We start from the raw sequence: 22623 nt of genomic DNA on the forward strand, positions 1-22623 counted from the left end.
TTCATCTCAGGTTTTAGATAATCACAGATGGTCATGTTGTTGGAACCTGAGAAACTGTGATTAAGCTTAACCAAGGTTAGTAGAAGCCACCATTTACGAACCTGACTTGGTTTCACTAATCTTAGTTAAGATTAATCACCATTTAGGAGTTTGAACAACATGCTAAACTGTGGTTAAACTAAAATGGAAGTGGAAACTGCCACTCTTATCCTTGCAGTTGGGGGTGGGAGTCTGAAGATCGCTATGGCTCGGCCTCGTCGCAATTTAGTACTACGTGCAAACCAGGCAGTTGCGAACGCAGCAAAACTGACAAGTGGCTGTCTGTCACGCTCCAGCCATTTGTTTTAATCATGCTAAAAAAGAGCCCCGCTCATAAATCAGCTGAATTTACATAGAATAAAAAAAGGTTATTTTAAAAACAGTCAACGAAATGTTCATTAATTTCTATCTCTATGATCTGATTCCAAGATTAAAAATTTAGATGGCTACTGGGTTTATGTAGCCGAAAGCAGAACCACAGTTTGTTCACATATGATCCTTGCTCTCTGCATTTTTTTTTATCCCTCTGCAAAACTTTGAACCTCATCCAGCTTTGACACACTGCCTCTTCAGTTAATAACTATCAAGTTTCCCCTTGTCTCCTGTCTACTTTTCTTTGAGGCAATTGCGCACTCAGCACCCCGAGATAATAACACACATCTATAAGATAAAAGCAATGGCATTAATGTAATTGTCTGCCTCTTTCTCTTTAGCCTAATCTTTTTTTCTTTTCAGTTTTGACTGCCTGTGTGACACCTGTTTTTGTCTCCTCTGATCCTACGACAGGTTTTCCGCTGACAAGGTTTTTGCCTGACAGAGATTCTGCCAGACAAGAACATAATAAAATATGAAGAACTGCTTGTCAGAGTTTCTGCCAATGCTCACATGAAATAACCAAAAAGGAAACCCTGATTTCTCTCTCCCCCACCCCCTTTTAAGGGGCCTTGTGATGGTCGCTTTTGGTCTGTCGGGAAAACAGCTTCCTTTGCCAATTCCTCCAAGCTAAACAGGTGTTGTCTTTCATAGTCCCTCCCCCACCTTTATTTCTTTTTTTAATTGGTTGTGGAAAACATGAGAATTGTAAAGGGGGAGGGGATTGTCCTAAAACTTTGTTTGCAAAACAAGCAATAGAATCAATTTGCATAGTGTATAGTCAAATAAGATGGACTGAACACACACACCTTTAAAATGATGATGATGATGATGATGATGATGATAACAAAAAGGCCCCTTGGGTTTTTTTAAGCTCTGAAAGTGGCATGAGTGCCTCAAAAGGGAACCCCTTCTTTCTTGGATTTACAACAACAACAACAACAACAACAACAACAACAACAACAACAACAACAACAACTTTATTACTTGAACCCTGCCCATCTGACTGGGTTGCCCCAGCTACTTTGGGTGGCTTCCAACAAATATAAAAGCGTATTAAAAACATCCAAACATTAAAACATATACAAGAATACAAAAATGTCTGTGGATGTTCCTTAAGAGGAAGCCTATCTAGATTAAAAACCTATTTCACTGGATCATACATATATATACATCCATATATACATACAAACACAAACACACACACACACACACAGAATGAAGGATAAGCTAAAAGGTATCAGATATACCAAAATCATCCTTTAATTTAATTATTCAAATACTATTCTACTCAAAAGCTAAAAAGAATACTCTATTTATTTTTATTAAATCTGTATACCACCCTATACCCATGGATCTCAGATGTCATGAACCACTCATAGTTTTTGTTCAAACACTGAAATATACCATCAAACTTGCTCATGATGTTCTTAACAATACCAAGGCGTATAAAGGGATAGCGGAGGAACTGATTGACAAAGTCCTGGGAAGAAGCGATCATGTCTTCTCGGGTTTCACTATACACAGGCAAGAGAAAGTTGACTATAGTCAAACATGCACTCTGGACTTTAAGAGGATTGATTTAAAAACAACAACTACGGAACTACTTACTGGGTGAGATCCCATGGTCAAAAATACTCAATGAGAAGGAAGTCTAAGATGGACGGGAGTTTCTTAAAGGTGAAATGTTGAAGGCACAAAGGCAGACAATTCCAACAAGAAAGAAAAGCCCCCCTGCCCTATGTGATATTCTTGTGGAGTTTTTTTCCTGGTAGGAGTTTTTTCCAATTGGCAAATTGGCACTGGCCTCTTGGTTTTTTTCCGCCTACCTCGTAGCAATTGTCACAACTTTCTTGGTATTTGGCAGTTAGGCATTGGAATGTGTTGTTGGTGTATGGAAGGGCAAGGTGTGGCCATCGCCTACCCCTTCATTTATGGGTATTCCGTTAAAGGAATCCGGCGGTCGTGAATCCTGTCTGATGCCCTGTGTGGCGGGGGGCTATGGCACAACCCTCGGTGACACCAGGGGAGAGCTTATAGTTGTATTTGCATCAACAGGCTTCCCCAACTGGTGGTTAACCCCTCATCTTACTCACCCCTCTCTGAGTGGGTGGAGTCAAATTCTCTGTCGTCCAATGCCTAAGCCAATACCTTCTCACATGCTGTAATCAATAAAGTTGTGGCCTTTTCTAGCCCATTAACCTAATATACTGTGTCCACGTGTCTTTTTCCCCCAAGCGGGGATCAGGTCCTCGAATCACAATGGTAAAATGTGGGCTGGACCAGGTAACTATTGGGTGGATTTGTAACTAGTTGACTGACAGAACCCAGAAAAGTGCTCACTAATGGTTTCTCAGTATCCTGGAACAAAGGGACAAGTGAGGTGCCACGGGGTTCTGTCCTGGACCTGTTGTTGCTCAATGTCTTTCTAACTGACTTGGATCAAGGAATTGAGGGGGAGCTTAATTAGAATGAATCTCCTACGGGGGACATATTAGAATGGCCTGCACTTGAATCCAATGTGTTTCCAGACAGTGCTAGGGAATTTTTTTTTAAGCTGATATGACTTGTGTTCCTGTCAAAGCCCTGGCTGACCTCTCTGAATGACTTAGGCCATTGACCTGACCGACCCTGAGCACTGTGTCCGGCTTCGTGGGGCCCACTTGGCTCCCTCATACACTCCGGAGCTTAGGGCAAGGAAACAAACTGGGAGATGGCTTGAATGTGAGTGGAGGAAAACTGCAGTCGAATGCAGCCAAACCCTGTTGAGGGCTCATCACTGAGCCACTTAGGTCAGTTTAAGAGAGTCTCCCTCAAAGCTGCGGTGAACATAAGTGACATGTGCACACTGCCTCGAGTTCCTGGGAGGAAGTTTACGAAGCTCTTCTCAAGGTCCTCGACTACTGCTCATGGGAACATTAAAAGAGCAGAGGTGTCTCTTCTGACGATGGCTTGGCCCAATCAAAATCATGTTTCCCCCTACTAAGCAAAGCAGCAGAGAATTCTCAAATCTCTCCCCAGGACCTTACAGCTCTTTATGGGGAAAGTAGACCTGTGCAGAAAAGCATGCATGTCTTGCACAGAAGTAATTCATGCACTCCTAAACTACCTCTATAGAAGCAACTAATGTTGATTGCCTTTGTTCATGCTTGTTGCCCGATAACCATGAACTATCCAGCGTGCGCTGCTGGATAAATCAATAGTGATTTCAAGCATTGTAATTAGAGGAATATAAGTTAATTATGGTAGTTTTACAGAGCACCCCCTCATAACTGACGCTAGCCATGCTGTTATAAAGTCCGTAAGATACGACGATACTCGAGCCATGATTATCCTTTTTTTAATCACCCTTCCTTTGTACCCTGCAACTAAACAGGACACTTGTGCGCGATTGTCATAAAGTTCATCTACTGTGACCGTTTTACACTTCAGTTCCAGATTAAATATACTCCAGCAAATTTGACTGCAGTCAATTAGACTGTAATTAGAGAAATCTTTAGCATTGTTAAGGGTACAATCCAGAAAACATTTCCTATTCTTGAAACCCAAATGGGAACACGATAATTAAGAAACCTTGCGATGGGTAAGGCGGCTCAGCTAATCTGGGGAAAATTCCTTAGCAAAAATAATATAGATATGTCCAAAGAAAATGCCCTACTGAGCAGAGAAAGTGTTATTTCTCCCATCCAGCAGGTTTTAGATGCACAGAACTAAACAGAGAAGCGAAGTTAGCCAGGCCTAAATAATGTCTGAACGGGATATGACATTTTTATTCTCCTAATCAAATACTTCTGCTTTAATTTAATGGTGTTATATTTCAATATGGTAGCAGAATTTGTTTCACTTACTTATTCTGTTTAACCTGGTGAACTTTGCTTAATTAAGATGTTCCTATAAACAATTAAGCCTCCTGTAGGATCATTAGCAAGATGTAAAACTTTATGATGTAATAAAGTGTAATAAAATGATAACGCTGTAGCACTTCATGTGTGCAAAGGCATAAGGTGTTCTTGCAGGCAAAGACACTGTAGCCTTTGTCTAAAAACTAGAGGTTTCCCATAGCCTGTTATGCAACTGTCCCAACTTGTTCACTATGGAGCGGCAATCGAAGTACTTGCTTTGAAATTCTCCAGCACGGATAATATCAATTCATAGTTCCAACTACACTGAAACTCCCATCTCTCAAAGTCCCAAAGAACAGACTTTTGTGACTAAGTGTCTTGCTGCCAATCAAAGCAAAGGCTTATGCATGCCCACGGGTAATATCCACTGGTTTAGGGTTTGTTTTTTAAATCAAAAGGCAGTAACACACAACAGCAAAGGAGTAAAAATGAAACATTTCCTTCAGACCAATTGTAAGGCATTTACGATATGGCGGTTTATAAATGAAAGCCTCTGTATATTTGGTAAATAAAAGCACTCCATTTACTGGCTTCTCACTTTTATTAAGGAAACAAATCTAAAATTTAGGTGAATTGCAACATTTGCACACACAGGTATAAAAACCCACAAAATCAATCAAAGCTAAAGGTGTAGGAGAAACTTAATAATATGTTGATTATGCAGGTAAATAACATTTAACAGATGTAGGAACTGGTATTTCTCCCCACACCAAAACAAAAAAAAAAGCCCCTACCAGCACTCCCATGTTCTTTCCCAAATGAATTAGTAAAATTTGTCATTCATTGTTGGATCTGATAATAAGAAAGGATATGGTATTCCTGAGGGCTCGGCCTACCTTCATTGCATAGTTCCTCCCATGCAGAGGCACTGAACATTTTCTAATTTATACAGAAAACAGGAGGTATAAGAGATTTGCGTTTCTCAGCAGCTCCACGTTAATGGCAAATGCATTTTCTGCTTATATGTAGACTGAGTGCATGCACATCCTTAAATATCCTTTTCAACTGGAAACAGCAAGCGTCTTGAATTATGATTTGACTTAAATAATCTGCTTTATTAAATCATTCCAGAAACAGGAGATTACATGTACCAGTGCAAGAAAACGAAAGATCAACACATAGCCTGTAACTGTGACAGAGTCCATTTCAGAGGACAGGTGCAAAAATCTGGGAAGCACAGAAGTATAGAAATCTGCCACATACTAAGAAAGGAAAGGAAAGGAAAGGAAAGGAAAGAAAAGAAAAGAAAAGAAAAGAAAAGAGAAATCACCAACTTGTTATTAATTCAGTAAAAGGGCTACTGTTGTCAACAATCCTTAGGAAAGGCTAGCAAACAGAAATAAATAGGGAAGATACTGTCTCCACTTCCCACTTCCAGAAACTGCCCCAAACTTATAAGCAGCACTGGAGATCTCTCTCTGAGGGAGGAGAGAAAGGTCCGTCCTCAGAGAGGCAACTCTGATGGTGGATATCCCTTCCTTACTAATATAGAGGACCTGCCCCTTCTGACATGGGAAGGGCTGAGAAGGAAGAGGGTATCGGTGCATTGGGGACATGCAGGAATAGACCAGGAGAAAGCTTGGTTCCAGAGGAACAAATGCTTTCCCTGTTCGCCAACCTCATCCCTGGATCTAATGTAGCTTATTTCTCACTGTTCCTTCCTATCCTGGATGAGGAGGATGAACCTCCTTCTGTCCTCCCCCCCCCCTAAAAGTAATCCTTTTGGATGTGTTCTAAGGCTGTAATAATATAAACCACTGAGCCTAGGGCTTGCTGATCAGAAGATCGGCGGTTCGAATGCCCGTGCTGGGGTGAGCGCCCATTGTTTGGTCCAAGCTCGATGTTAGAATATTCCATTCCACCTTAAAACAGATGTGTGGATTGGTATGTCACATGTCTGTTTACACTCCAGCACAGCTTGCTGGGAACTTCCATTTTGTGTATAGCTATTGCTTATGCTGCTTGCTCTTGGACACAAAAGGGAGAAGACATGTTTTTCCTTTGTCCTGATGTATGCTGAATAAACTGCCTGTAAATATGATCTCACAGCCGTCTCCTGCCCCTTCTGTTGCGCAATGTTATCTACTCTGCTGAGTGGAGTGAGCTCCAGCTTCTGAAGGCTTCTGAAGCTGTGGGTCGCTGTTTCATGCAGAGCCAAGGACTGGAGATCGCCCGGCTTTCCAGCCGGTGGGCTGGAGCCAGCTGGGGGCTTGCAAATTGCCCCCGTTTCCTTGGATGCATCCCAACACTCCTGCCAACCTAGCAGTTCGAAAGCACGTCAAAGTGCAAGTAGATAAATAGGTACCGCTGTGGTGGGAAGATAAACAGTGTTTCCATGCACTACTCTGGTTCGCCAGAAGCGGCTTAGTCATGCTGGCCACATGACCCGGAAGCTGTACACCGGAACACCAGAGTCGTTCGCGACTGGACCTAACGGCCAGGGTTCCCTTTACCCTTTTTAAGCCTCACTGAATTCAATGAAATGGCATTGTAATTTCAGGCAAAACAAAGAATTGTGTTGTCGCCTTGAGTTTCCCTCTACCAGTAGAAGCAGCACAAGAAATGTCAGGTGTGAAGTTGGCCAGAGACCGTGTGAGGTAAGCGTGTTTGTCAAACCTTTCGTTGCAACTGATGCATGGAGTGAGATTTCAGAGGGTTAAAGGGTGATATAGCAGGTTTCTCACTTGATTGTGCATTGTCATTAATAAAAGGAACTGGAGGTGGTCTGCATACAAATGTACAAAGAAGAAAATAACGAGTAGCTTGTCCAAATCGTGTGGTGATTTGTGCGTCTAACCAACTAGAGAACACGAGGAAGGTTAATGGAAAGACCAGCCATTTGTTGAGAACACTAGGAAACAGGCAAAAACACATAACTAAATAAAAAATAAATTATGAAAAATAGGGGTGACGGTGATGACAAATAGTAGAAGGAACTGCCCTGAGGCCCCCCAGGTATAGGGCAGTACATAAATTCAATAAAAGGAAATGAAGCTAGTCAGAATCTTTATTTCCCATTATTCTTCTCATGGAAGTAAGGAAATAGTATTTTGGGTCTAAGTTAGACACACCACACGAACATAAGGAACAATTCAGCGGAAACTAAGCACTTTTGAATCCATTCATTTCAATGAAAGAAATTTAAGCATGTGCTTACATTCCCCATCCTAATAAACAGGACTTAACTTTGCTTATTCTTAAGTCTGGGTCATGTCAGAGATGTGTGGTTCCCCCCCTTTTTTGCATGCAACAAAAAAAGTGGTTGTTAAGCATGTTGAGAAAGGCCTTTTCAGCGGTTACTTTTTTTGATTTAATTTCTTTTTCCATACTCAGTAGCACTGATCTGCATTAAATCAAAATGCTTATAAAATGCCAATGCTTAACCGTGTTTTTTTAAATCCTACAACATGTCTCAAACTCCCTCTCTCTCTCTTTTTTAGTTTTTTTTTAATCTTGTCTGCCTGACAACTCCAGACCTAGGAAATGGTTTAGCCAATTTAAACCATTTTAAAAATAAATAAATCTTCCTCCAAGCTGAAAAAACATATGCTGCTGGAAGCAAATTAAAACAGTCTAGTTCTTTAAATCCTTTAAACACCAGAGATTCACACAAGAAACAACCAAGTCCTTTTTAAGAGCAGCAGCGGTGAGCACAAGGCCGCTATAAGCTATGCAATTGTTGGCCTGAGCATTAAAAAACACTGGTGGTAGGATTACCACTATAGAGCAAGGCTGCAGGGTCAAAACTCAATAAACCGACTTTACGCCAAAAGAAACACTTATCCTGCCACAAAGAGAACTCTTTGATGAATTGATATCCTACATTTGCCACCTCCGAAAGCAGTCCTCTAAACATGTAGCTTTCCTTTCCCTCACCAGAGCAGTTTAGGAGAAATGGAGCAGTGATTTCTATTGGCCAAAGTCGTCATGGCTGGGTGCTCCAGCAGCCACAAATTGCCAGCAGCTGGTCCACAGAAATTGCTAATTTCTATGGTGGGGTAGCCAACATGGTGCACTTCTGATGTTCATAGAATCACAGAATTGAAAGGGACCATAAGGGTCACCTAGTCCAATTCCCTGCAATGGTGGAATCTTTTGCCATCTGATTGGATCTTATTCTGTTCCTTATCAGATTTTAGGATGAATTTTAATTGATTGCCTGATTTTTTGTTAATGTGTTACACATTTGACGTTAGCCACTCTGAGCTTGGTTTTGGCTGGGGAGGGCAGAATAATAATAATAATAATAATAATAATAATAATAATAATAATAATAATAATTTTGCCCAACGTGGGGTTTGAACCCACAACCCTGAGATTAAGAGTCTCGTGCTCTACCAACTGAGCTATCCGTAGGTCTACTACAGCTGCAGTCAGCATGGCCACCAGTTGTGGATTATGGGAGTTGTAGTCCAACAATATCTGCAGGGCACTATGTTGACTGTCCCTATGGATTGAAAACCATATTGAGTACAGTGATGTAGAAAAGGGGGGCTTGCAAATTAAAAATGAAATGGGAAGAGGAAGAGGAAGCTTCTTGGCGTGTCCTGGATTTGTTCCCAAGGCAGCAGAGACAGTTGTCAAACGAGACGTGAGCAAATAACAAGCTCCTTACAGTTCCCTTTTTTTATCCTGCATTTTTTTAAAAACAAAAACCAAAATGCATAAAAACCTATAAAGAACAGAAATAGGATTATGAACATAACTTAAAACGTAAATAAGATTCAGTCCCAGAGACTAACAGGCACAGGGAGATGGGAATCACACCGGAATTACTTTCTTCAAAGTCCAAAACAAATACAATTGAACTGATTTTATAATGAATCAATTTTAGAATGTTGTATTATTTTACTGTTGTTAGCTGCTCTGAGCCCAGCTTTGGCTGGGGAGGGCGGGATATAAATAAAATTATTATTATTATTATTATTATTATTATTATTATTATTATTATTATTATTATTACTACTACTACTACTACTACTACTACTTCTACTACTATTACTACAATGAACCCAGTTCTGACTGGACCAGGTAATAAGATTCCAAACCCAAGTCCAATGAAGGCAGCACAGTAAAGAAGGCAGTGCAAGTCAACCTCTTCGCGCACGGCTAGTGGGAATCAAGGAGCCACTTGCTTATTTATTTTCTCAAGCTTTGTGTAACCCTCTGCTCTTTCAACTAGCAATGCACTCCCCACTCCTGGCTTCTCCTCTCTCATAGACTTATTCCGTTACGGAGAATAGTCTGCCTTCCATTGATTTGGCTTATAGGAAGAGTGGGAAGGGAGATGGAAACTTTTTATTTTTTATTACATCAGGTTTGAAAACTTCTCTGGACAGATTCATTATGTAAGAAAACTTAACGAGAAGGCATTGTGCTCTAAGGGACCCTTCACAAGTGGCATTAAGAATATCTCCAACTTCTCTCGTGGCACCTCTATATGCTTCTGCTTATTTGTGAACCACTGTGTTGTGGCTTAATTTAAGAAAGGTAAAGGTAAAGGGACCCCTGACCATTAGGTCCAGTCGTGACTGATTCTGGGGCTGCGGCACTCATCTCGCTTTATTGGCCGAGGGAGTCGGCGTACAGCTTCCGGGTCATGTGGCCAGCATGACTAAGCCGCTTCTGGCGAACCAGAGCAGTAAACGGAAACGCCGTTTACCTTCCCGCCAGAGCGGTACCTATTTATCTACTTGCACTTTGATGTGCTGCTAGGTTGGCAGGAGCTGGGACCGAGCAATGGGAGCTCCTCCCATTGCGGGGATTCGAACCGCCGACCTTCTGATCGGCAAGTCCTAGGCTCTGTGGTTTAACCCACAGTGCCACCCGCGTCCCTCAGTTTAAGAAAGGTACTCATTTTAAATTTGACTGCAGGCTAGAATGTGAGTTTGCATCCACGTTTATTGCTTGATGAGGAGTTCTGGTCATCTGCAAATGAATGTGGACCTGTACAGGTTTAGAGCCATTAGTGGAAATGAAGCATCTGGGTTCTCTTCCTGGTGGAAGTGTGGGCGTACCCAATCTAAAAGATGGCATTGCAAGCATAAAAGGACAGAAATGTGTGTGTTTGTGATGTCATCCTCAAGGGAAGTGGCTCATCCTGCTAAACGATGCAGGATTTAACACCCAGGATTCAACACTCATTAACAGACCAGGGTTAAATTCCACTGCATTGGCACAAACTGGAAAACTGGCTCACAAGGCCCCACAACCCATCAGCTGGCATCACCTGCCAATTGCATTGATGTCAGCTGACTGGCAGGTGTGCGTGGTTTTTTTTTGGGGGGGGAATGGCCTCATTGGAACCCCTGCCAGGCCAAGATTGACCCGTAGGATTGAGGTTCCCCACCCTTCACCTAGAGGCATGTGAAATTTATAGCAGTACCTTCATCACCTATGAAAACGCCCCATATTTTTGATGACATTAGGCATTACTGAACGTTTGCTAAGCAGGGTGAGTTAATCCTGCAGGACACAAGAGGTCCTACTCTTTGCCAGGTAGGATTCATATAAATCTACCATTAGTCAAGTACATGGGTAGGCAAACTAAGGCCCGGGGTCTGGATCTGGCCTCATCGCCTTCTAAATCCGGCCCGTGGACGGTCCGGGAATCAGTGTGTTTTTACATGAGTAGAATGTGTGCTTTTATTTAAAATGCATCTCTGGGTTATTTGTGGGGCATAGGAATTCGTTCATTTCCCCAAAAAAATATAGGCCGGCCCCCCACAAGGTCTGAGGGACAGTGGACCGGCCCCCTGCTGAAAAAGTCTGCTGACCCCTGGTCAAGTATAAGCACTGGTATAATATTTCACACCCAGTGTCTAGTGCATGCATATCCTCTTGGCTGCTTCAGGACCACTCCATCGGCCATGCCCTATACAAGGGCATAACACAATCTTACTAATAAACAACAGGAAAGAATGAGGACAGCAGGGACTCCATTTTGGCATATTATTCGACAAGGCTGGAGTCAAAGGCATTCCAAGGAAGATAGGTTTTGGAATAGTGAACCGTGGAGCTCCGGGATTTCAAAACCCAGGTGTTCCATATTGCAACTCATCAACCAGTCCTCAAGGAACACCGGTCTAAAGGTTTTTGAGAGTAAATAAGCTAAATAACTCAAGTGGGCTTGCCACAGTCTGAAGGTACTAATTTATACACATATGCTTGGAATGTGTCTGAGAAAAATATATCTGTATATATCACTGGTCCTGCTTTGCCACAAAATGTAAACACGGTGATTGGATTTATTCAAAGAGGACCAAGAAATTTACACACGCTGGCAGGATGAAGTTCTCAAATGTAAATTTCTGTTTATCATATACACATATCCCATCTCCTGAACAGGAATTTTAAGGGTTGAAACTAAGAAAATGTATGAGGAACAGTTGTCATGAGAAAGGGTGGGGGAAAGAACCAAAACCAAAATGTGTGGTAAGATACCATAAGCCTATGAAGGATCCTAACCCACTGTATAAACCCACTCACTTGCCTTGCCTTATTTGTAAAACAGTGTCATCTCACTTTATTGAAGTGCAAGCATTTTTATTTTTAATATAAAGGCAGCTGAATGATGGGCAAAAGGAGGCTTTGTTAACAGAAGTTAAATTTGGAAGAAGAGAAGTAGTCTCAAAGCGGATAACAATCTCCTTTCCCTCCCTCCCCCACAACAAACACTCTGTGAGGTGAGTGGGGCTGAGAGACTTCAAAGAAGTGTGACTAGCCCAAGGTCACCCAGCAGCTGCATGTAGAGGAGCGGAGACGTGAACCTGGTTCCCCAGATTACGAGTCTACCGCTCTTAACCACTACACCACACTGGCTCTCTGGATTGGAGAATGATTCTTATTTTAGCTAAGAGGAACTCTGAAAGTCCACAGATCATTGACTATGTTTTTAATCTGCCCCTCCAAGGTTCTCAGAGCAGAACACAATGTCCCTCTCTACCCTGTTGTCCTAACAGCAACCCTATGAGGTAGACCAGGCTGGCCCAAGCCCATGCAGTGAGCTTCATAGCGGAGAGGTTTGAAGCTGGCTCTCCCAGTCCTACTTGCGAGGTGCCTGCTCTTCAACTACAAAGCATTTAGATCCCACTGGGAATTAAATGTGCCTTGGGTCCTTTCTTCTGTTAACAACATGGGAACTGCTGCTGTGCACCTTCTTCATATACAAAACAGACAAATACGCAGATATGTGCAGAGCTTTTATTTTCCCAGCCAGAGCTCAGCTCCAGCATCTCTCAAGGTGGGCGCCAATGCCATTCTCAGAGAACAAGGAAGAAGTTCCTGGCTCCTCTTTTTCTAGAAAAACGGAAAATGTGACAAATGTGGTTATGCGAGAAGGTTCCATGCCGCATCTGAATGAAGCTTGCTGCGCTATGACATGGCATTTCCTCTCTCAGTTTGTTCTAATATTACAAAAACACCTTCCCTTGCTGAGATTAGACAGGCAGAGAGATGCAGTTGTTTCTGATGGAAGGTGAAGACATTTCTCTTCTGTTGGCTTTTCCCCACCAATAGTAAATTTATGAGTGACAGACAAGGGAATGGTTGATTCTGGTTTCTTTTAAATTTCAATTGCATGATGTTCTTATATTGTATGTACCAGAGTATAACCTGCTCAAAGGCCAATAGGTGAAACCATTTAATTAGTTAGTTAATAAGATCATCCCTTCTCTTTTGTGAACTGGAAAATGATAACTTGTCCCTTTGGTGGTGACACTTCAGGAATGGAACAAGGGTGTGGGCCAACCCCCTAGTGTTAAAGTTATTATTTTAACGAGGATGGAGTTTTAACTTGGGTGGGTACTGTTTTATTTGAAGGGTGGGGTTGTTTTAAATTGTTGTTAAATGTTATATGTTAGTTTTGATTTTTGTATTTGTGGGCTAGGGTACTGTTCAGGGACTTTTGTCAGGGTGGGTATTGTTTTTTTAGTGTGCATACATTAGAATTGTTAATTGTTATGATTATTTTTATTTTTATGTTTTTATTAGGTTTATTATGTATTTTGTGCTTCATATATTGTAACTGTGTGTTGCAAACCACCCTGAGACCTACGGCTATAGGGCAGTATACAAATTTAATACATGATGATGGTGATGATGATAATTTGCTAAATGTATATCCTGCCTTCTCACCAAATGATATTCCATATGGGTAACAACAATAAAAGTAAAGTACAAAAAATGAGAAGGAAACAGAATTTTCACAGAACTGAAGCAATAGTTTTGCACAAATTTCTGGTTTTGATGCTATAGGTAAAGGTAAAGGGAGCCCTGACCATTAGATCCAGTCGTGGCCGACTCTGGGGTTGCGGTGCTCATCTCGCTTTATTTGCCGAGAGAGCTGGCGTACAGCTTCCGGGTCATGTGACCAGCATGACTAAGCCGCTTCCGGCAAACCAGAGCAGTGCACGGAAACGCCGTTTACCTTCCCGCCGGAGCGGTACCTATTTTATCTACTTGCACTTTGATGTGCTTTCGAACTGCTAGGTTGGCAGGAGCAGGGACCAAGCAACAGAAGCTCACCCCGTCGCGGGGATTCGAACCGCCAGGCTTCTGATCGGCAAGTCCTAGGCTCTGTGGTTTAACCCACAGTGCCACCCGCTCCTTATAAGCATGCTTTTTTAAAAAAACCAAAAACCAAAAACCACTCTGTCATTAGCAAGTTGTTTGAACTGACTCTCACAACTTGCTAATGACAGGGGGTTTTTGGTTTGTTTGTTTTTTAAAAAATGACCTTGCACCCTGTTTACCTGGGGTGAATGGCCATTGCCCGAAGCTCAGCTCCATTCATGTTCCCATCTTACTATATGCCGATGATGCAGTCATCTTGTCTTGCACAAGGGTTGGCTTGAAGCGGTTCCTGTGCCGCTGCCAGGAATATTGTATAGCCAACAGACTGGAACTGAACTTCGCAAAATCTAAAGTGCTTGTTTTCTCAAGATCTTGGAAGTCTCATAGGTGGGAGGTCAGTGGAAACCCGTTGGAACAGGTTAAAAACTTTAAATACCTAGGCATTCACTTCCAATATAACACTTCCTGGAAAGACGATTGCAAGCTTGCACTTAATGGAGCAGATCCTCTAGCTCTGGCTGTCACACGTTTCTTCTTTAACAGAGGGAATCAGTCCATCAATCCAGCTGCATTAAAGTTCTTTAATGCCCCAAAGTAGCCCCAGAACTCCTGTATGGCATTCCATTATGAATTGGCACGGTTAACCAATCGTTGGAACACATCCAATCCAAATTTCTGCGCAAAGTTCTGGGGCTGCCAAATTGTGTGCCATGTACAGCCATGTGTCTGGAAACTCGGCAAGGGCTGCTGGAAACCAAAGTGTGGCTCATCACTGTAAAATTCTGACTCCACCTACATTTCATGTCCGATCCACCCTCTTTAACTTTCCACATACTGGCAGAATCCCACCATTCTGAAAAGGTAGCTTGCATTGAGAGCAAAATCAGAACCTGTGGCCTATCACTCGAATCGCTGCCTATGTTCCCACAATTGGAAGCATTCCAGACAATCAAGCGCAGAATCCTAGAGACTGAATTCCCAATCCTTTGCAGTGAAGCCAACAAAACCTGTTCCCCATTGGGGTTCCTCGTTGGGCCAGGCCATTCTATATTTACACCAGCTTTACAAACCCCACCTACACAGAGCTCTTTCCCTAGCAAGGTTTAACGTCTCACCATCTGCCGTTTTGCAAGGTAGTGTCCCCAAAACCCCATCCTCCGAAAGACGCAGGCCTTTGTAGTACAAAAGAGGTAGAATTCATCACACCCGTTTTATTTTTATTTCCCATTTTATGCAAAAATATGTGATAAGTATTTGGCCCCCTTATTGAAGGAAGGGGTTTATCTTCCAGGGCGTCTCATCTGCTGAACAACTGTAGGGATGAAATTGTGGAGAATGTGGAAAGATTTTTGAGTGACGCTATGAAATTAGGTCACCATGGGTCCTAAGAGCCATCTTTGTACCTCACGATGTCTGGACAGTTTTATCCTAAAGTATCCCCTACTATGTTTTGTTAACTGTGTTGTGTTCTTATCCATGTATATGATGCACTTTTTCTATGCTAATAAAGGAGATGATAGATAGATAGATGATAGATAGATAGATAGATAGATAGATAGATAGATAGATAGATGATAGATAGATAGATAGTTAGATAGATAGATGATAGATAGATAGATAGATAGATAGATAGATAGATAGATAGATAGATGATAGATATAGATAGATCTCAATCTGAGTCTCCTTCTTTCTCAGATATTGTGTGTACATCACTTTATGCAACATTTATCTCTGTATAAAGTAATCCTTTTTTGCTTTCCTCATCATCCTGCCAGCAGCTGCAACTGTACCAGCATGAGGACTTGCCTCATGTCAGCCAGATGGGCGGGGTATAAATTATTATTATTATTATTATTATTATTATTATTATTATTATTATTATTATTTTGAAAACCACATGGACCAGGCCAAGGAACAACCTCCCCTATCACCAAGGCTTCCGCCAGGACCTTCACAAGCACAATCTCCTAAGCTTGAGGGATTAAAGGCCACCCACAGCCCTCTCAGCCACCCAACGATGCAAGGAGTGTGCAAGGCAGAAGGCTATGGAGTGAGGGCTGCCCCCCCCCCCATTAGAAACAGAGTCTGGGAGAGGTTTGTGTGGAAGCATAGGCTTTAAAAATGCTAAAAAACATATTGGACCTTCATAGGCTGTGTGCTCAGGAGCTGTCCGTGGTGATGCAGCTTCTGTCCTACCTTGTGGTCTTATTCCGTGGGCTCCTCCGCAGGACCAAAACATGACACGTTATTTTATTCTACCCTATTCTTTGTGTTCTAGTTATTTTGACACAAGTGTTTACATTTATTTTATTTTTTTTGGAAAGGGAAAAAGGTCAAAAGGACAGATTCCCCCCCCCCCCCTTTAACTTTCCACAAACACCCTGACTACCACACGCAAAATAGTGAACATCCCTTAACAGATTCCATAGCTGCTAGAAGTTATCATGGAGTTCTCCAAAGATGGAAGACACAGAATCCCAGAGGTGTGCATTTGCTGTCCCTAAAACCAGCGGTTGTGCGGCTTTCAAATTTCGCACATTTTGTACTTTAAAAATATCTGACTAAGCTCTTTTTTTTTAATCAGCAATGAGATATGACCAGCTATTGCTGGTGAACATAATTGGGGGTTTTTAAAACCACCGATAAAATTTTTGCCACTGCTAATGTTCTAGCGTTTGTCCGGTCTTCCAATAGGAACCAGACATAATGAGCCTCTGATTTTCCCGGGAAAGGTACCAGCAAGGGTAATATCAGTTCAGCCCTGGCTTGCTCATATTTTGCACAGGACACCATATATGTAGATGGACCCACCCTATTCTCTTGACTGTGGTTTGGCTTGATTGATTCTAACAATGTATTTTTAAAATGCTGTAATCCTATCCTGGGAGCTCATGGTGAAGGGTGGGTAAGATATCAAATAAACAAAGTTTGCAACACCCCGTGTACAGCACCCTGAGATCCTAGAGGATTGTAACCTTTTGAAAGTGACGGAGATGATAAACAAAATAGATAAAGGATATGCACTCAACCGCTCTTCCAATGAAATCAGTAGGACTTTTCTTCCTCCACCCTATCCTTAAAACCAGACTTTAAAAATATATTTGATGATTCAGCTAAGGGGGGGGGGTACAAGAATCACTAAGAGTGAAGTACACAAGAATACAGGCTGGATAGAGAAAGTAACATTGCCAGGAATGTTATTTGCCAGGTGGATTTCTGACTAATGGGGGTGCTGTGGTGGGGGATCCTACCCCCTACCCACCCCCACAAGTTAGAGCTGTGTAAAGAGTAAAGCAAAACATACCTTCCAGCTCATGCCCTGAGTTATAGATTATCTAGGTCATTGTGCCACCACTTATGAGGGTGAACCACCATCAAGATTTTCACTCAACCAGTTCAGAATATACCACCTTCTTTCTGCTATCCAGGCTCTGAAAGACAGACTCTGGTATGTTTGAATTTCCACCAAACTCTGGCGTACTGGTTGCTTCTTATGTGCAATGTGAGCTCCAAGCACAACTGTAGTATAAACAAATATGGTCCTACCATGAGATAATCTAAGGCAGGGTGGTTTAAATTAATATCCCACCCCCCCATGGAACAATGGGGAGCTGGCATGGACTGCACTTGCTATAAATTCAGATTAAGGCCAAGTCTTTGCCAAGAGGCAGGGAACATGAGTTGGATCCATTAACTTATTCTAGATCCAACTCCATGCTCCAGAATTTAAGTTCAGAATAACTTAGGTTCTGCTGAAATCAGTAGGATAAGTTAACCATGACGTCAATGGGAGCAAAGTTCAACTAGCTTAGTCTAGCTCCAGCCAATAAAATATATATTTAACGCATGCAGCTTTCAGCTTGTTTCCAGTACTCATACTGAGGACTACCCACATGGTAATGATTTTAAAAGCATTGCTCTGCCTCATCACAAGAAAGGGCAAAAGTCATCCATCAGTGCCAGAAACAGCCCTGAAGCATGACTGACAAGGATCTGGAAAACTCATCTCATTAAGATTGCCTGGGGTTGCATGGCAACCACACGCTTAAATACCATGCCCAGGAAAGGAATGTGAGCAACTGGCGAATGGTTATTAAGACCTTCAGGGTGCAAGGCAGGTTTCCATAGCAACAGCCACACCACCACTTCCTCTTTCAAGGCAGCTGGAACCATTAGCTTGACACAACTGCTATCCTATGCACAACTTATCTCTTAGTGCAACCTCAGTAGCAAATTTCAACAGTCTGCTTTGACCCAGCTTCAGCTTTGAGTTGTTTTGAGTCTAAACAATATTGTGGTGAAAGACATGGAAAGATTCTGCCTCAGGTACCAAAATGTGTCGGTCTCGCCCTAGATCTAAATATCTTGTTGACCTACTCAATTGTGAGAACCAAAATAGGCTAGAATATGCTATTTTGAATGCACGCTGCACAATACTCATTTCTTCCACTGTCATTCAATGCCATGAGTTGGAACAACAGGAACGTCCACTGTTCTGTTGTCTACAGAGCGCAAAGCAAACATGCATATGCCATAGCGCACTTCTTCTGATGTCAGATAAACTTACAACGGGTATGTAGGTGTCAATATGTAAAAGTAATTAAGCAATTGATATTTTATATGCACACATTGAGGTAAACAATGACAAGGAGAAACAGAAAGGAAAGTAGTTCTTACCATGTGCCACCCATCCATGTTTACACTGATCGCAGGTTCTCAAGTTTATCTTCCCTGGTTGGAAACATTCACACGTGCAATTTACCAGTGTGCAGCGTATGGCCTGGAAGGAGAAAAGGAAAACCAACTTCTGTAAACATCTTACTAGATGAATAATCACATAAGAAGTAGAATTTTTATAACTTGCTGCATGTCTAAGGGCCTTCATGTGCATTATCTTAACATGTACTGCTTCCATCAGACCCTATAGGGAGGGAGGTCAGAACTGTCATCCTATATTGCCTGCAGCAGGCGATTTGGAAAAATTCAAGATTCAGATGAGATTTGAACTTCCAGGTTCAGAATAGTTAACCTTCTTAGCCACTACACCAGGGCTCTGGAACCTGCAGATGTTGTTTGACTCCAACCATCATGAGCCCAGCCAATGGTCAGAGATAACAATGTCTGGGGAGCCACAGGTTCGCCATTCTGCACTGTATCAGATCTCAACACATATTCAGAGCACTATTTGGAATCTTGGCTATTATCAGAGAAATATGCAGCATTGGTTTGGTTTGGGTTTTTTTTAAAAAATAATCTTTAAATATATGCTTTCAGAATATTTGTCATTTTCATTTCCCTACTGCACATATAACAAAATGTAAAACAAAAATTGACATGAAATGGCGTGCTCTATTTTCATCTCAGGGGAAGGGGGCTGTCATAAACAATAACTTTTTTGTTGTCACAGAACAATTCCAATTACAGGATGCATTAAGCCATCACCATCCTGAAAATGAATAAACACACTTAAATAATGTAGACCGAAGTCCCCATTTGGTTTATAAGTCTAGAAGACAATGTGTGTGTTGCACAAATTTCAGCTTTCCAAATGCCCGAAGGATTGGGGGGGGGGGTTTAAGCTAGTTATCTCTTAATGCTGTAACATGTCATTTTTGTTGTAACTAAGAATGAAGTACATACTGAAATATACATAAATACGGAGCAAAGGTCTCTCCACTCCATTGAAGAAGAAAAAAGTTCTCAAGTTTCTTTTTTGGAAACTTGTGAAATATTTAATTCAGTTAAGCATCAGAATGGCCACTGGCTCCATGTGTTCCCTAAGCAGCAATACAATGATGGAGATAGAGAAGAGAATTGATTCAGGAACCATACAGCAAATTTCATTTGCTGCATCACTTGTACAAGGCACAACTGTTCAACTTTTGACAATTTGATGTGCCCTTTAGAAACATGTCCCCCACCATCTGAAAATGAAATATAAGTAGGTAAGATTGAAACACATACGGTATGAAAAGAAATATTACTTTGGAAGGGAAAGATGGATAATTTCTTTAAACTATAAAGCAAATACATAAATAATGACCAAGACGCTCTCTTTTTAGGCCAAGACCTCAGTTTTTTAATAGTTCTATAGATGACCTGTGCTCCCTAAACTACTAGTAGTAAATTTATGGCATGCATTTAAGCTTAATTTGCACACATATTTTTGAAATGGAGGGTATTATATTCATCATTCACACATTAACAATGTACTGTAACTACTGGAAATGCCAGGAAATGATCACTCTACCAATTTAGATGCAACCAGTGATTACTTTAGGGTCAGAGGAAGGAGGTTTGGTACCTGCACTTGCAAGAACATCAGAATTCCCCGAATGCAGCAGCAACTGATTTATGGAAATGCAAATCGCCACATTATAGGAAATAACCACCATTGTCTTGAAACAGTGGCTTTAGCTGCAATCTTTTATATATACACCTACTCACTCAGGCATCCCACTGCACTTGGGAGAGATCTACCTCCAAGTATAGATAGTTGCATCACACCATTTATTAATTAAAGTTATAGGCCAGGAGAAGTTTTGCTGGCCTGTTGCATAATGTTGGCTTTGCAAAACTGCAACCCTCTGACACAGCTAAGCCCACTCCATTTAGTCCACAGGAGTTCAAGAGCAGCATTTGGGTAGCAGAGACAGGCAGTGGGGACAGGCAGTAAGTAAATCCCTCTTGTACATGCATAGTGCCCCACATATCTCACAGCTCACGTCCTTGCATGATATTACCAGCCCCATTCAAATAAATGTGGCATCCCTATGAGCAAGTAGCGTATTTTTCGCTCTATAAGACACACTTTTCCCCTCCTAAAAAGTAAGGGGAAATGTGTGTGTGTGATATGGTGCAAATGCAGGCTGCACGGCTATCCCAGAAGCCAGAACAGTGAGAGGGATCGCTGCGCAGCGCTCCCTCTTGCTGTTCTAGCTTCTGGCTTAGCCGCGCAAAGCCTCTTCAGGGCACGGGAAGCCTTTGTGCGGCTCTTGCTGGAGGTGGGGGAAGGGACAGAGGGCAGCCCCTCAGTCCTTTCCCCCACCTCCCAGAAAAGCCTGCAGGAGCCGCGCTCCCTTTAAGGAGCCGTGCGGAACGTGGGGGCTTTTCCCTGAGAAGGGAGAAGGGCAGCCCGTCAGTGATGGGTTGCCCTTCTCCCTCCTTGGGGAAAAGTCTGCAAGCGCCGCACATACGCCCCGCACGGCTCATGAAAGGAATCGCTGAGCAAAGCCTGGGATGCATACAAGCTCTGCTCAGCACTCCCTTTAAATAATATTTTTTTTCTTGCATTCCCCCTCTAAAAATTAGGTGCGTCTTATGGAGAAACAATATGGTAAGTGCATTTGCAAATGCATAGATCATGTTTGAATAATTTTTTCAGTTGTTCTCCGATTAAAATCTGACTGCTTTTTCCTTACATGATTTCCGACAAAGGTATATTTTCTACATTCCTTTTGTTTTTCTCTCTTCAGCTGCTGCTTCATATCAGACTCTAAAAAGTATTGTTGGATGCAAGCGCAAGCAGGGGGGGGCGGCGGTGGTGGGGTGAGTTTGTTGTATTGCACCTGACAGTTAAGAGTTTATCAACCAACGTCAACCAACCAACTGTTCATTAGCAAGGTTGTAAAACATCGTTGTACCTAACGGTAATTAAAGGAATTAGAAATATGAAATATAAGGGCACCCACGAAATTGCTGAGTAGGCAAGAATAATATATGTGATTGCGAGTGACCAAACGAAGCAGGGAGGGTTCTACCGAAAGGTCTCTCTGTGTTCAATACTTTATTGACTCAGTAATATATCAGATCTCCCCTAGTCAGTAATGGTGTCTTTCTCTAATATGTTCATTAATTAATGAACTCAGTAATTAATTGCAACTGCAAAAGGGCAGAAAGCATTACGAAGTGCAGCTCCTTCTACTAACAAATGCTTTCTTTCAAATTCAGTTTTTAGCACATATTTCACAGTTTCCTGATGTTTATCTTACAAGTGGGTGCAGCAACATCACCCCGTTACAACTGTGAGCCTTGCTAAATTATCTCTATATTGAAAGTTCAGAATAATTTTCAACATACTCTACCTCTCCCCTCTTTCTTTCATTTTTTGTTTTTGAAAAGATCATCCGGTTGGTTATTAAAATTAGATTCAGGCTGAAATGCAGTGTGTGTTTTTATAGTTCAACATTACAGTTTATTGTCTGAATTCCAAATGACTCATTTAGCTATGTTTAAAATTATTAAAGGGGGGGCTTCCTCCTTCATTTGTGTTTCATTCGCATTGTTCACAAGAACAAACATTCAAGGAGATTTCAGGTCAACATTTAAGACCTCTCAATCACCTTATATCAGGTTTCAACAATAAATTATATAACATCTGAAAATGCTATAAGGTTGCAAGGTGAATGACAGGAAATTACTGTAATCACTTGCATCCTGATCCTAAATACATTTACTTGAGCATCTGTTTCATTGATTTTTTTATCATCTATTTCCAAATAAGTATGGTGACTAAGAACCACTTTTCTTATGTAAACATTGACATAGCTCTTCATGGTGAAATGTAACAATAATTCTAAAACAAACAGTCCAATGCTAACATAACCTTAGCATGACCATTCTTTAACATGGCCAAAAACCAGTCAATTAAATGTCAAGTGTATTTGAACCCAAATGACAGTAATGACAGGGCGAATTTGCCCCTCCCCCAAACTTTAAGATGCATAATTTTTGCTAC

General features: G+C 41.7%; 1 protein-coding gene across 7 annotated transcripts in view; it reads right to left on the bottom strand.

Annotated features, from left to right (window-relative positions):
* The window catches only part of BNC2 (basonuclin zinc finger protein 2), a 404961-nt gene that overhangs the window by 129548 nt on the left and 252790 nt on the right, over positions 1-22623 (bottom strand). For all 7 annotated transcript variants that reach the window (XM_028712351.2, XM_028712350.2, XM_077921545.1 and 4 more), the window contains one exon: positions 18564-18666. In XM_028712351.2, the coding sequence (XP_028568184.1) occupies positions 18564-18666 (103 nt within the window). The remainder of the gene's footprint in view (positions 1-18563; positions 18667-22623) is intronic.

This window comes from Podarcis muralis, chromosome 17, assembly GCF_964188315.1.
Source record: "Podarcis muralis chromosome 17, rPodMur119.hap1.1, whole genome shotgun sequence".
Classification (NCBI taxonomy): domain Eukaryota; kingdom Metazoa; phylum Chordata; class Lepidosauria; order Squamata; family Lacertidae; genus Podarcis; species Podarcis muralis.